This window comes from Condylura cristata, unplaced genomic scaffold (assembly GCF_000260355.1).
Source record: "Condylura cristata isolate star-nosed mole 26May11 unplaced genomic scaffold, ConCri1.0 scaffold00001, whole genome shotgun sequence".
NCBI lineage: Eukaryota > Metazoa > Chordata > Mammalia > Eulipotyphla > Talpidae > Condylura > Condylura cristata.
The window spans coordinates 51,249,864-51,266,664 of record NW_004567102.1 but is presented as its reverse complement, the minus strand read 5'-3'; the positions used below and the strand labels follow the sequence as shown (position 1 = coordinate 51,266,664).

The window sequence follows — 16,801 nt, the reverse complement described above, 5'->3', positions numbered from 1 at the left end:
AGCTTTCTCCCTTTTACCAATCATTTATCCAGCAAATTCTTACCATGCCACTTTCCCCAAGATCTACTAGTTAATCTGTGCTGACACATGATTGCCAACATAGAATGCAAAGAATAGTTCATAGGGAAAAGTGTTATTTACACATATTCTTAAAACAGTTGTCTGTTTCTCTGTGCTTTGTATATTTCAAAAATCAGGGGCTAGAAGGCGTTCTATAAAGAACCAAATTGTAAGTAATGTAGGCTTGGGAACTTATAAGTTTCTATTGTAGGTACTCAATTCTGCCACTGCAGTGTGAAAATAGCTGTGGACAATAAAGAAACAAACATGAGGTTTTTCACTAAAACTTTATTTACAAAAACAGAAGGCAAGCCTGGTTTGGCCACTGGCTATGGTTTATAAATGCTTGCTATAGTTTATCACAGTCTACTTTTAAAAACAGTGCAGTGAAGAGATGAAGAAATATATTTAATTTTATAGAATGGTGCTATGTCGGTATCAATAAATACTTTCACAATTAATTGTATCTGTTCATACACACTGGAAAAATAACCTAAGTTTTATTAAAACCCCAACAGTCTTCAATAATAAATCAGTAAAATCATGACATTATGCCATATGGTTAGCAAGAAGTTTCAAATTTGAAGCAGGCACAATAATCATAATGAACCATCTTTTTCTTATATAAATAAGAGAATATTGACTATCAAAATGATTTTTTACTATATACAATACAAAACATGCTACTTTTATTAGGAATGGGGTCTGAGAAGATCTGAGTTTCAAACAAACCTCAACTAAACTGAAGAAAAGTGACAATATTTTGTGAAATATCAATGAATTATTAAAACAAAATTTTCAATCTAAAATTCTGACATTTCTTTGTCTTTCCCCTGTGCTTTTCCCCTCATAATGAATTCCCTTTCCTCTTTTGTCCATTAAGTCTTAATTTCAGCATCATCTTTGCAAACACAGACTAGTATTCTATGAATTACAAAATCAATGAATTACAAAAGTTATCACATGATTTCAAAAAAAAGTACTATGTCTGACTGATAGGCCAAGATAATACTGAATCAAATACAAAGGCTACCACCAATATTGTCTTATCTCCAATGTAAATGAATACAGTGCTGTATTACGTCAATTATCTCAAAACTGGGGAAGGAAATATCTCTAGGTTATCAAATTATAAAAAAAAAAAAAACACTTTCTTCTTTCTAATTTTGACTGGTGATATAAAATCCTATAACTTGTTCAAGAAGCTTCATGAGGGCTTGAATTCCTGTCATACCCAAAAATGCTTACCTGTGGACTTAAATATTCTTAACAGCTAGCTGATTAAGGGGCATTACCTCTTTTTTTTTAATAATATAATAGTTTATTTTTACATCATTTTGTGCCTTTTTCCATTTCAGTTAAGGGCATTATCTCTTTTTAAAAACTACATTATCCCTTTCATGTGACTGTACCATCATCTATTTAACTAAACGTGGGAGGAAAAGAAATGCCCATCAGTGGTTTTTAACAGTTATCCTATTTATTTTCTGCATCTAAGGAAAAATACATGTCTGAGTTACCAAATAACACACACAGAAAAATTCCTACCTACAATATCCAAAAATACTATGTAGATTTAAATGTTCCTAACAAGTAGTTGATAAAAGAGCATTATCTTTTAAAAAAAGTTTTTTTAATCTAGTAAAAACTAGTCTTTTCTAACATCTACCAAATACAAACAAGTCTCAGTCCAGATTGATTTTTCCCCCACTGAATCTTCTTCTATGTAAACTGCAGATTTCTTTTGTCCTTAAAGTTCAATTATATGCCATGTTACTCTTCTATTTTATCTTTATGGTTGCTCTTTTTTAAAGATAGATTTATTTATGCCTACAGCACTGGGATACAGGCCAGAGGTGCAGGGGCAGTGAGAGAATTCACCAGAGACAGAGTGGGGAGCAGAACAGGCTGACTGATGAAGTACACTGCTAAGGGGAGCAGTGGGCGGGTCAGGAGAGGTCTGCCATGCCGTGTGGGTCACCTCTGGGGCTAGGATCGAACTCATGTTGAAGTGGCTTTAGCTTCTTAGTGCTGTGCTTTAACCCACTATGCCACCAGGGAGGGCCTTATGGTCTTTTTTTTAAAAAAGAGGAATGGCTTGAATGTTTGAGCTTTGCTGTCTGATTTCCATACCTAGTACCATCTCTAGTAGTTTTTCTTCTCACTGTTATAGCTTCATTTTGTGTAATGTTTTTCATACTCTAGTTCCTTTACCATTGTTGTTATATTCAGAAGGGCTGGTTCCTTAATTTGCTTTTTCTAAGATACTCTTCACATTTTTAATGGTCTACTAGAAGTCTGTTTTCTTGACTGCTTGTTTCTTCTCTAATCGCTTATTTATATGTATATAACTATTTTATTTCTCTTAAAATATGGAAAAGCTTTAACAAAAAAATCTCCAGTAATTCTTTTTCCCAAATATACTCTTCATGCACTCTTATCTGTTAGTTCAGGTCTCCCTCTCTCATCTAATCCTGCTGCTTTCTTCCTATACCTGCCATTCCATTTCTTTTAATAAAAGCTCCTATTAGTAGAATCCATATTCAATCCATTTTGCTTTTTGCAAACATTTCAATTTTTAGTATGGGCAGTTCTATTCAGGTCTGCTGATTTCCTAGGAAGTGGCAAAGATTTACCTCATAGAAATGGCTTTTACTATAAAAATAATTGTCCCACAAGTTTTAGAACAGCCTAAAACAGGAAGTTGTTTTTTTTTTAAAGATTTATTTATTTATTCATATAGAACTGGGGTACAGGCCAGAGATGCGAAGGGTGAAAGGATTCACCAGAGACAGAGTGGGGAGCAGAACAGGCAGATCGACGAAGTACAGGGCGGGTCAGGAGAGGTCTGCCACGCCATGTGGGTCTCCTCGGGGCAGGCGGGGATGGAACTCATGCGGAAGTGGCTTAAGCTTCTCAGTGCTGTGCTTTAACCCGCTGCGCCACCAGGGAGGGCCCCAAAATAGGAAGTTTTAATCATCTATAATCTCGCTATTCAAAAATAAATTCTATTTATATTCTGGGATACTTACTTCCAGTTTTTTCCCTAAGCATGTATATTATTTCTGCAATTGAGAAAATAATATACTCTTACATCATAGTTTTTTTAACTCATATTATCTGTATTACTTTTCATATCAAAAGATTTTTGAAAATATATCCCAAATAACTATACTGTACCCCTCATGTGATTGTACCATCATCTATTTAACTAAATGTGAGAGAAAAACATATGCCCATCAATGGTTTTTTAGTTATTCTATTTATATTTCTGCATTGAAGGAAAAATCTATCTCTGAGTTACCAAATTACAAAAAAAAAAAAACCTTATTTTCTTCTTCTCTATAATTAAAATTATGTGCTTGACTAAGGCAAAGTAGGTAGAACTCAATTTTGTTTTCCTATCATAAATCTTTATAAAACACTGGATAAAAAAATGCAAAGCAGGCCCTCCCTGGTGGCACAGCAGGTTAAAACACAGCACTGAGAGGCTTAAGCCACTTCCACATGAGTTCGATTCCCACCTGCCCCGGAGGTGACCACATGGCATGGCAGACCTCTCCTGACCCGCCCGCTGCTCCCCTCAGCAGTGTACTTCGTTGATTTGCCTGTTCTGCTCCCTGCTCTGTCTTTGGTGAATCCTCTCACCCTCCGCATCTCTGGCCTGTACCCTAGTTCTATATGAATAAATAAATAAATCTTTTTTAAAAAATGCAAAGCATCTGATATCAGCCATAATACAATGAATAGCAAAGGGTAATAATCCCTGAGACGCAGGAAATAAATCAGGCAAGCAAACACTACATTTTCCCCAACTTTCTGTCTAGAGGCAATTTCTAGACGCATCACTGGAAAGAGTCATGATGAGAATCACCAGAGCTTTAGGAAACTGAGGAAGTGGAGCCTTATGTGGCAGAGTTCAGCACATGAAATAGGTGGCAATGCAGAGATATCTGTAAGGGAATGTCTTTAATCTTTGGATAAGTATTAAGTTGCACAAGTATAGAGTGAAACTTCCAAGACTGGACCAAAAATAATCCACACAAAGCTGGGAAATACAAGCATTCTAAACAGCCAGAATAGAAAGACTTCAATGAACATAAAGGGAATTCAGTAGAAATTCTAGAAGTGCCACATCTACCAGGGCCAAAATCTTCCTTAAGTAAAGGCTATTCTACATGACCTCACAAAACTTTAAACTGCCTCAAAAGACTCAAGCTGACCTGCAAGAAACAAAACCACTCGCCAAAATAAAATACTACAGCCTTAAAGGAATAAGATAGTCACTCAGTGTAATGACCATGTCTAGCATCCAATCACAAATTACTAACTTCCAAAGAAGCAGGAAAACAGGAAGCACTAAGGTGTGGGGAATGGGGTTGAGGAACCAGACTAGAGAATCAAAACCATAAGTAACAAAGATGATAAAATTAGCAGACAAGGACTTACTATATACAATTGAGAACCTGGAAATTACATGTAAAACCAATCTAAGAAGACACTGAAAAGTGGGGAAAAGAAGAACAGCTAGGGACTTGAGGGAATTTGAATGGCAAATTCTCTGTTTTTCTTTGTGACTTACATTTTCCAGACTTGGAGCTGGAAAAGTCAGCAAGTCAGAAAACTAAAGGACACAGATAAAGGAGGCCCTCCTACTTAAAAAAAAAGTGAAAAATATAAGAAAATGGAGGTGGGGGAGGAGCTTTGCTTAACTGTTGCTTTGCTTTGTCTCAAGAAATATACCATAGGAAGGCTTCCTAGAGAAAATGTACCTGAACATGTTTATTTCCTTTCTATTCCTATGACTTTTCTTCTTTCATATTTTAAAAAATTATAGAAATCACAAAATTTTATCATTTAAAGTGTATAATTCAATGGTATTAAGTACATTTATGATGTTATACAACATTACCACTATGTCCAAAACTTTTTATATCATCCCAGAGACTCTAAAACAATATAACTGGCCCTCTTCATCCAACCCCTGGAAACCTCTATTTTACTTTCTGTTTCTATGAATTTGTCTTTTCTAGGTACCACATATAAATGGAATAATATAATATTTGTCCTTTTGTGACTGCTTAATTTCATTGAGCAGATTTTCAAGGTCCGTTTAAAGTGGAGCATATGTAAGAATTTCATTCCATTTTTTAGCAGAACAATATTTCACTGTATGAACATAGAACATTTTATTTTTTAACAGCTTGTTAGTCCTCCTTGTTATTCCTACTGCCTTGTAAAATTATTTACTAAAAACTTTGGTTCCTAAGTATTTGCTTTTTTGTAATGCTCCAAGCAAAACAAATCACAAGTTATTGTAGTGAATTACAAAATTATTATCAATTGGCTTACAGAGGAGAATGTAAAGGAGAAAAATGGATTTTGCACTGTACTTCACCCCCAAATAAATTTCTCTATTAATTAAACTAAGATTCTCCATTTGTTTAAAGATTTACTTCCACTCAGCTGGACCAAATTGAGATAGTAACTCTCACTAGTATATATGGATAGGTAAATGCCATTTTTTGTTGTTATTTTACTGTATTATTTTTTCTTACTGAGATAACCTTGGTTTGCAACACTGTGATTGTCCAGAGGTAGAGGATGACACCCCTTCAGAGACTCACAGCCCACCATCTAGAGACTCACAGCCCTCTGCCATGGTCCAAAACAACATCTCCTTACAACAGAAACTCATAGTCACCAACAAAGCACCAGGGAAACCAGCTCTCTTGATTATTTCACTGTCTGGTGCTTTGTTTCATGTGAATAAATGGGACATTTTAGATCTTTTCTCATCCAATCTAGTATTTAGTTGCCCTGGTCATTTTTGATTTTTAAATTATGCTATTGTTTGTCTCAGTTCTTACTTGATTTCAAACAGATTATTCATCTTCTCTATGTGTCTTTCCTCTTCAAAAATATTAACTGTGGGAAAAGAAACTAAATTAAATCTGGCTAATTTAGTTCTGTATTAATAATGCTATTCTATATTGAAGTACTGGCCAAGAAATAAGGCTTTTGTTTTTTAAAAAAGTACAACTCCAAAGTTCACTAAAAACCTTTTAGTTAGTTTCATTTTGTGAGCTTCCCTCTTTACATTTTGTATATATTATGCTATATTAAGATACAATTTTAGTACCTATTGTTCTTTGTGTCCCTGTTTAGATTTAGGGGTATATACAGATTAATTACTTTATTGTGGAGAAAACACAACAAATTTACTTTCTACCTAATGGTAACACATGAATATAAGGGGGAAAGAAGTACTAACAGCATAAGTCTTCAAGAAGTACTTTTCCCTACATCTAAAAATATCTCAGAGAAATTCAAATCCTCTAGGAACCTAAAATTGGTCAAAATAGCACAGGAAATAAAGTTTGGCACCAACAACAACTCCAACTAAAATATATTTCAAAATTATTGTCTTACTGTGTCTTACATATTTGAAGATAAAATGTTTTTACTTCTACTAGATAAAAATTAAGGTTTAAGGTTTTTTTTTAATGCAACTTTATCCTTTCTTCAGATATGTTGCTAAGAATTGTGAAAAATTATGTACCTAAGAATAATGGAAATTATATTAAAGCAATAATTATGCTTCTTTTTGATACTTATTGAATTTTGCTTTGTGTTACAGGTCTTAGTACACATGTTATATGCCTGATAAATGATTTAAAAGCAACAAATCCGTCCTATTTCATGATTATATTATTCATGTGCCTGATGTAGCACTTTTCACATAGTAGGTTCTCAATAAATACTAGTAGAATATAAAATTACTGAATAATTATGTAAAAATTACTTTAAATTAACATTGAAAAAGGAGACAATTTTATTCTTAATCATATTGTAATGAAGACTATTTTAAACTCTATGCAGTGATAATACACACAAATATTTAAACTATTTATGTGCCTCAACTTGACATAATTTCATGATAACTTGATGGCAATCACATTTAAATATATTAGAATATTTTTGTAATAATGCTACTCTAGAATAGCAACTTTAATAGCTGCAAAACATATTAATGGCCATTAACCTGAAGGAAACAAGGAACATTAAACATTTTTTTAGAAATCAATGTATAAGTTTAAACATCCTACTATAATATTTATGAGCAAATCTCAAATTAAAATTTATAAAATGCAAACTACCAAATGTTTCAGTTAGACAATAATTTAGACTATATTTTGAATTTTTTTCTTTGTACACATTAATGATATCATATAAAAAATTCTATTCTCTGTTAGTGTTTTAATTATCAAAACAAATTCTGTTTGAATGTAAGACATGGCAATCCCATAAGTCTTTGTCATTCAATATTAATAACTGAATATAAGTAAGTGATTTTCTTTACCTTCAGAACAGCTATGAATGGTACAAAGTTCGCTCTTTGGAGTCCATTTTTGTAGAGATCTGGAAAAAAAGGTATTTGTTTTTTATTTAGTTTACAGGATAATGCTAGCTTATATTTTGCACTTGAAAATAATGCACTTGATAAAAGAGATGAAGGATCAAAAGAGAAGAAAAGTTACCAAAATTGATTTCTATTCAAGACCACACAAAAGTCACTATATTCTTATTAAGAAAAAAATATTAGTAACCACAAAAGAAAACCAAAGACATTAAATCAAATTAATTTTAAACCATAAGAAAAAGTGGAGATATCATAAATGATCAAAACCCTAATAATTAGGTTATATTTTTAAAGTATATAATACTTAGGTTCGTAATATTCTACTGGGGAAAAACCATATTCTCCCTTTCTCAATCTATAATAAAAGTTGTCAGTAAAGAATACATAGAGTGGGCCCTCCCTGGTTGCAGCGGGTTAAAGCACAGCACTGCAAGTTAGCCACAGCAGCTTCAGTGCAAGTTGGATCCCCAGCTGGTGAGGTGATCCACATGGCCAGCAGACCTCTCCTGACCCACCCGCTTCTCCCCTCAGCAGTGTACTTCGTCAGTTGGCCTGTTCTGCTCCCCACTCTGTCTCTGGTGAATGCTCTCACTGCCCCTGCACCTCTGGTCTGTACCCCAGAACTGTATAATAAAATAAGCCTCTTAAAACACACCAGTAGACAGAACTGTGCACATATTTCTATGACAGTTATATATTTGACATTAAGGCCACTTTACATTAAAAGAAACTACCTAAAAATTAAAACTCCATTTTTAATAGGCTATAAATTTCAAGCAATTACATACCATAACTAAGTAATATTTATTATCTTAGAATAGTGACTTATAGATAGATGTATATACGTATGACACTATACCTGTGTTCACACACACACAATGTCAAGAGCAAATAAGTGGAAAGAGACAAAAAAATTTAAGCTTTGTATAATTTTCTTTAGAAGTGGAAATTTAGAAAGAAGTACTTTTTCAAGAGGTTGAAATGTTATTGTACATAAAACATTCCTTTTAAAAGTCAGGTGTATAAGAAATGAGATTTTAAAAGTAAAAAGTTAAAAAACAGCAGTAAAAATTTTTCATAGCAATAAAAACTATAAATCAGATTCTGTATCTCAATTTTCTAAAGTATTGCATAAATGCCTCCTGTCTCTAATTCCTTGTTTAGAGAAAACTTGACAACTTCACCTGCCATATTTACTTATGGAAATAAAACATCATTAAAAAACATATTCTCTTTAGAAAAATACACATCATAACATTATAACAATGAAGAAAGTATTTGAAAATGTTAATTAAGGTGTAGAGACTTCAACTACATTTAAAATTTTTATTTGGGGATATTAGGAAGGTAACATATTAGGAAGGTCAGGCTGTTAGGATTTCAAAATTCATAATAAAATATTTTCTTCCCTATAACAAAACCTCAAATGGGTAGAATGAAGATAATGACTACTATGTTATATATTTTCATAGTCTTCCCTAATTACCAAGTTGCTGGGAAAGGTAGAAAGAATTTAAGAGTTAATAGCCATGGATGCCAGTAAGTGGCCAAATAGCCTCTAAAAAATTGTTTATAGCAGCTTTGATAATAACAGCTAAAAATTGAAGTTTTGTTTTTAAAAGTCAAAAACTGGAAGCAGTACAAATGTACATTATTAGGTGAATAGATAAACTGTAGAAATAGCTCTAGAAAGAAATATTACTCAGCAATAAAAAGGATAAACTGTTACACAAACAACAAAGTAAGTGAATCTCAAAATAATTATACAGAGAAAAGAGATCAGACCAAATAAGCAAAGATACACATGGTATCTTTATATAAAACTAGAAAAAGAAAACAAATACAACAGGAAGCAAAACAGTGATTGCCTGGGGAAGGGGAAAAAGAAAGGTAGCAAGAAATCTAAAAGGGGCCTTCCCTGGTGGCCTAACAGGTTACAGCACAGCACTATGAGGCTATCACAGCCACTGCAGTGTGAGTTCAATCCTCCATCAGGGAGGTGACCCATACAGTGGGGCATAGCTCTTCTGCCCCGCCGCTGCTCCCATCAGCAGTGTAGTTCATGGATCTGCCTGTTCTGCTCACCACTGTCTCTGGTGAATCCTCTCACACCCTGCACCTCTGGCCTGTACCCCAGTTCTGTATGCATAAAATAAATAAATCTTTAAAAGTAATAAATAAAAAAAGAAATGAAAAGGGAGTCATGGAAAAGTTTGGGTGTGGTGAAAATGTTCAACGTATTGATTATGGTGATTTTATGTGTGTGTGTGTGTGTGTGTGTCAATTTTTTTAACTGTACCCTTTAAATATGTATCACTTATTATGCATCAATAATTTTTAAAAATTTATTGGGGAAAAAGACATGCATTAATGAATATCAAAGAACACGATTATAGAATTATAGGCTAGTGGCAATGAGAAATGTAAAGATCCACTTGTAATATTCTTGATTAAAAGATTTTCACTCATCAGCAAAGTTAAAGTATAGTAACAACGCCTCTAAGTCTTCAAGGTGTAATTTTTAGAGGATTAACTTTTTAAAAAATAAGCCTTTATAAGTCTCTATAATTCAAACTCCATACTCTGATAAGTATTTTCTAAACAAAATTCTAAACAGAATTTTTTTGGCTTGAAACCTTTAAGATTTTTATAAGGTACTTAAGTGAAAAAGTACTATACTCATTATATTGAGAAGATTTTGCAATTCAAATATTATGCTAATTATCAAAGCAATAGATCCATTTTCTGAACTGTTATTCAGCTACCAAAATTCTTAATATTAGTTAATATTATTTTTCTTAGACATACAGATTTTACAATACATTTATGTCAACATTTGTCATTATTTACTAAATACTATTTTAAAATTCATCAGAACTTCTTGCCTACAATTTTTAAATGATTTCTAAACAGAGCTAAATGAGCACTTGGTCAGATAATACAGAGTACTGGAATTATGGGACATTCATTTTTTAAGAACGATATAAGGACCTCTACATTCTCTACAGTGAATGACTATAATAATACTTACAGATGAAATACATGCAAAGAGGATTTTTTAAATAATTACAAAGATCTACATAAATACTTTGGAATTTCACACGGCTATGCAGATCTTTTCCTTAAAAATACAAGTGTCAAAACTAACAGGATGAATAATGCTTACTTATATAAGTACGCATCAGCTTAAATGAAGAAAAACTTTTAAGACAGGTCTTTAAAAGTTGTTTTCCTTAAACTAACAAAATAATTACATGGCTTTAGGGAAGTAATCTCATTGACCATTCGAGGAGAGCCTTACTTTAATTCTTATTTTTAAGATTTTTTGAAAAGAAAATGGCACCTTTAGACCATTTAAGCAGTAACAACTACTTAGCTTCTTTTTTAAAAAAACTACTTGGAGTTCAAACAGCATTTTACTAAATGTTCAGATAATTCAGCTAGTTAAATTTTCCCATTTGACATACTGTAGTTTATATTCAACTTAAGACAAATTCACAAATTTCTTCTATATGGCTACATTGAAGTTAAGTACTGAAGACAAATGACAAATAAAAGGAATTAAGACATATATAATACTGACTAGGAATCAGGCAACTTGTTAAATACTGTACATAATCATAATTCTACAAAATAAATATTTCCATCTTATTTAAAAGATAAAGAAACTTGATATTCAGCACTTTAAAAATAATTTTCTGCATTCCCAATCAGTAATTGGCATATACCTTAGTTTAGAGTCAAAGTCTTTAAGAATCCTAAACACTTAACAGAGTTTTTCAGAACCATACTGTGACTAGCAGCGCTTACTATGCTTAATAGATACAATCAGACCACAACTAAGATATAAGGTAAAACCCTTTTGTAGTATAGTATAGATATCATATACAGAGCTATACTTATTCAGTGTATGTTTTATTACCATGTAAAATTTACAAACAATTGCTATATTTTTATCCAAGAAAAATAGCAAACAGGTTTATGATTATGATCACTTTGGAATGAAGTACCACTTTTATAATATTTAATGTTCCAATCCAAGAAAATAGTATATCACTCCATTTTTAAAAAATCTTCTTTAATATCTCCCAGCAATGTGTTCTAGTTCGCAGTACAGAGGTAACAGAGGTCTTATACTAGATTAATTTTTAATTACTTTGTGTCTCATAATTTATAGAAAGTTGTTTAATTACATTTCTAGTTATTTGCTACATGTACATAAAAATCTTGAATTTTCCATATTAACCAGTGATTTTGCTAAAATCACATACTAGCATTATGAGCTTATTTGGATAAGTGGAATCTATCCCAGGGTTGCAACAAGCAATACATTATATCAACAAAAGTAAACACAAAATATCAATAGATGCAAAGAAATATTTGATAAAATTCAGCATCCATTTACTACAAAATGGAAGTACAAGGAATCTACATATACATTACAAAGACAATTTTTTTTTAAACTACAGACAATGCAATATTTAATTATGAAGAACAGGAACTTTGGCTTCAAATGAGGAGAAAGACAAGGATACCTACCCACTGTCACCAATTGTTTAAATGAGCATTACAGGCTCTTGCTAAAGCAATGAGAAGTGAAATAAATTCAATTTGAAAAAGAAGTGAAATTATCATTATTTGTAAATATTATATATAGAAAGCCCTAAAAATTCCACCAAAAGCTATTGAAAACAAATGTATACAATAAAGTGACAGACTCAAAATCAACATATACAAATCTGTTATTTTTATATATAAACAACAAACCAGAAGAAAAAGAAATTAAGAAAGTAATTCTGTTCATAATTTCTGCTCCCCCTCACAAAAGTGAAAATCAAATACCTAGGAATTAACATAACTAAGAAGGTGAAGGACAAATGCCGTGAAAATTACAAGATGGTATTAAAGGGTTTAGATCATAACATACATTTCATGCTCATGGACAGGGAGACTCTTAATATAATCAAAATGACTAATCTACCAAAAGCAATACATATATTTAACAAAATTCTCATCAAAATGGCAACAATAGGGCCCTCCCTGGTGGCACGGGGGTCAAAGCACTACACTAAGAATTTAAAGCAACTTTAGCATGAGTTTGATCCCTGCCTGCCCTGGAGGCGACCACATGACATAGCAGACCTCTCCTGGCAGGCCCACTGCTCCCCACAGCAGTGTACTTGGATGATCTGCCTGTTCTGCTCCCCACTCTGTCTCTGGTTAAGCCTCTCACCACCCCTGCACCTCTGGCCTGTACTCCAGTTCTGCATGCACATATAAATAAATCTTTTTTTTAAAAAATGGCAACAATAACCATTAAAGAAATTGAACAAAATATATTGAAGCTTATGTGAAACTCTTAAAAGCCTCAAAAGACAAAAGCATGCTCAAAAAAAAAGGACAGAAATCAAGGTTTAATTGATAACTTTAAAGTATAAGCTATATAGCAACAGTATTAAAAATATATATATTATTATCAAGATAAACACTTTGATCAATAGAAAAGCATCAAAAGCTTTTCCATATATATATCAATACTTAATGGTAAAAGAGCCATAGTCATACAATGGATAAAGGAAAATTACTTTAACATATAGTGCAAGGAAAACAGGAAGGCCATATAGAAAAGAACAAATTTGGATTAGTCTCTAATTCCATACACAAAAATAAATTCCCAAAGGATTAAAAATTTAGATATAAAACCTGCAAAAATGAAATATACAGAAGAAAACATAGGTGACATTTCTTGATATCAATGACAAAGAGGTTTTTGGAAACTTGACCCTTACAGCAAGGGAAATGAAAGCATAAATCCACAATTGGAATTATCTCAGACTGAAAAACTCTTCAACAGTGAAAGAAAGTATAAGTAGATATCCTATTGAATCAGATAAAATGCTCACACATTATACTGACAAGCAGTTCATATCCAAGATATTAAAAGTTTGTACAATTCAACAATTAAAATAAACAAGCAATCCAATATGTACATAAGCAGTAGAGCTGAAAGAAAAATTCATAAAAAGGTTATCCAGAAAGCTGATAAGTATATTGGAAAATGTCCACCACCACTTTTAGTAAGGGAAATACAGGTCAAAACTACAATATTATCTCATACTAATCAGAATGGCACCACATATATTAAAAAGAACCCCAATCTAAGGAGAGAATGCAATGATGTATTCAAAATACTCAAATATTGAAAACTGCCAGGAAGAATACTAGCTCCTACAAGACTCTCCTTCAGATATGAGAGAGAAATAAATACTTTCACAGACAAACAAACCAAAAGAATTAATAAACACTAGCCCTCCCCTGCAATAAATGTTGAAAGGAGCTCTCATATGTAAATCAAAGAGAAGAACATTCACAGAAGACTGAACAAGGAAATAGAACAGAACCAGAAAAATAATATCAAAATGGCAACAGGAGATATTCATATAGCAATAATCACCCTAAGTGTAAATGCACTGAACTGATCAATCAGTGACAGAATGACTGGTTGGATCAGAAAACAAAACTCAACTTTCCACTGTCTCCAGGAAACACATCTCTATACCAACAATAAACATAAGTTCAAAATAAGGGTTAGAAAACAATCCTACAAACAAGTAAGACCCAAAGAAAGGTAGGTAAGAAGAGACAGTGATGGTTACCATATACTATTTAAGGAAACATAGTATCAGGAAGAGTCATCAATATATGTTTACCAAATGAAGCAACATTGAAAAATATAAGGCAACTGTATCAGATCTGAAAAAGCAAACATTGGCAACAACACAAAAATGGTAGGGAATTTAACACTCCTTTTTTAACAAATGGACATATCAACCAGACTGAAAATAAATAAGGATACAACAGCGTTAAACAATAACTTGGACCATAAGGGCTTCATAGACATAGACCACACACTGGGTCACAAAACAGTATCAATAAATTCATGAAGAATGAAACCTTATCAAGTGTCTTTTCTGATCACAATGCCATGACACACTACTGAATGACTTGGATTAATGAGGAAATCAAAGGTGAAACTAAAAAATACCTTGAGTTAAAATGAGGACACGGCCTACCAGAAATGATAGGAACACAGCAAAAATAGCAACACCAAGTCAAGAAACAAGAACGAACTTAAATAAATAATCTTGTATCTCTCTTTAATGAACTAGAAAAAGATGAAACAAAATCAAGTAGAAGGAATGAATTAATAAAAATTGGAGCAGAATTAAATGAAATAAGAATCAAAAAGACTGTCCAAAAGATTAATGAAACCAAAGCTGGATCTTTGAAAAAATAAACAAAATAGATAAACCTCTAACTAGGTTCACAAGAGAAAATTGGGAGAAAATGAGAATTTACAACATTTCAGAAATTCAGAGGGTCGTAAGAGATGACCATCTATGAACATTTGAATACTGCTAAGTTGAATAACCTAGAAGAAATATACAAATTTTTAGAAATATAAAACTATCCAAGATTGAATTAAGAAGAAATAGTAAATCTGAACATATCAATTATAAGCAAGGAAATTGAAACAGTAATCAAAGTGTTCCAACAAAAATTCAGGACCAGATGTTTTCACTAGTGAGTTCTACCAAACCTTTAAAGATAAACTAATGCCTATCCATCTTAAACTCTTCCAAAAAATTGAGAGAGGGAATACTTCCAAACACATTTTATTAAGCCAATATTAACTGATACCAAAACCAGCCAAAGACAACAGAAAAAAAAAAAAACTAATACAGATCAATTTCCCTGATGCAAAAATCCTCAATAAAATCTTACCAAAATGAATTCAATAATGCATTTAAAAAATCATATATCATAACCAAATAATATTTATTCCAGGGACACAAGAATAGCTCATGGCCCTCCCTGTTGGCACAATGGGTTAAAGCGCAACACTACTGCAAACTAGTCATAGCTCCTTAAGTGCTCAGTTTGATCCCTGGCCCCGGGTGATCTACATGGCACGGCAGACCTCTCCTGACCAGCCCACTGTTCCCTCAGCAGTGTACTTCATCAATCTGCCTGTTCTGTTCCCCACTTTGTCTCTGGTGAATACTCTCACCACCCCTGCACCTCTGGGCTGTACCCCAGTTCTGTATGCATAAATAAATCAATCATTTAAAAAAAAAAAAAAGAGTAGCTCAAAATCTAAAAGCCAATCAACATAATTCACCACATCGACAATAGGAAATATAAAAACCTTATGATCTTATTAATAGATGCTGAGAAAGCATTGGATAAGATTTAACACCCACTTGTGATAAAAAACCCTCAAAAATGAGGATGGATGGAACATACTTCAATATAACAAAGGCTATATATGACAAACCCACAGATGACATCATTTTCAATGGTGAAAACAAAGAAATGGAGATGTTTTCTGATCCTGGACTGGAAGAATCTACATTGATAAAAGAGCTATCTTACTCAAAGCCATATACATACCAATGCAAAGTTTCAATGGCATTTTCAAAAAAAAAAAAAAGTCAGAACATTACTGTAATTCATATGCAACAACAAAAGATCCCCCAAAATCAAAGCAATTCTGTCAAAAATGAGGAAAAATTGTGGTATCATACTTCCAGACTTTGAATTACACTACAAAGTTCTACTAATCAAAGCTCTATGGTATTGGAATGAAAACACAGACACAGAAACACAAAACGATGTAATAGACTTAATAGTCCAGAAATAAACCCACACTTATATGGACAGTTAATCTAAGACAATGGAGCCAAATATATAATATATATTGGAGAAAACAAAATCTCTTCAGTAAATGGTCTTGGGATACAGAGAAAACCTACATGCAAACGATTAGGATTCATACCATGTATAAAACTTAACCATAAAATTCATAGAAGAAAACATAAGCAAAATAATTTAAGACACAGGCTTCAATGATACCTTTGTGCATTTGTTTTTAACTGCAAAATACACAAAAGAGAGGGCCCTCCCTGGTGGCGCAGCAGATTAAAGCACAGCACTAAGAGGCTTAGGCCACTTTTGCATGAGTTCGATTCCTGCCTGCCCTGGAGGAGATCCATATGGCGAGGCAGACTTCTGACCCATCCGCTGCTCCCCTCAGCAGTGTACTTCGTTGATCTGCCTGTTCTGCTCCCCTCTCTGTCTGGTGAATCCTCTTACCCTCTGCATCTCTGGCCTGTACCCCAGTTCTATATGAATAAATAAATAAATCTTTTTAAAAAAATACACAAAAGAGGCCCTCCCTGGTGGCGCAGCGGGTTAAAGCACAGCACTGAGAATCTGAAGCCACTTCCGCATGAGTTCGATTCCCGCCTGCCGCCT

The 16,801-nt window shown here is 33.0% G+C and overlaps 1 protein-coding gene across 2 annotated transcripts in view; it reads right to left on the bottom strand.

Moving 5' to 3' along the window:
- Nucleotides 1-16,801, bottom strand: part of LACE1 (lactation elevated 1) — a 133,329-nt gene that overhangs the window by 70,768 nt on the left and 45,760 nt on the right. For both annotated transcript variants that reach the window (XM_004673751.2, XM_012724463.1), the window contains exon 7: nt 7,424-7,482. In XM_004673751.2, the coding sequence (XP_004673808.1) occupies nt 7,424-7,482 (59 nt within the window). The remainder of the gene's footprint in view (nt 1-7,423; nt 7,483-16,801) is intronic.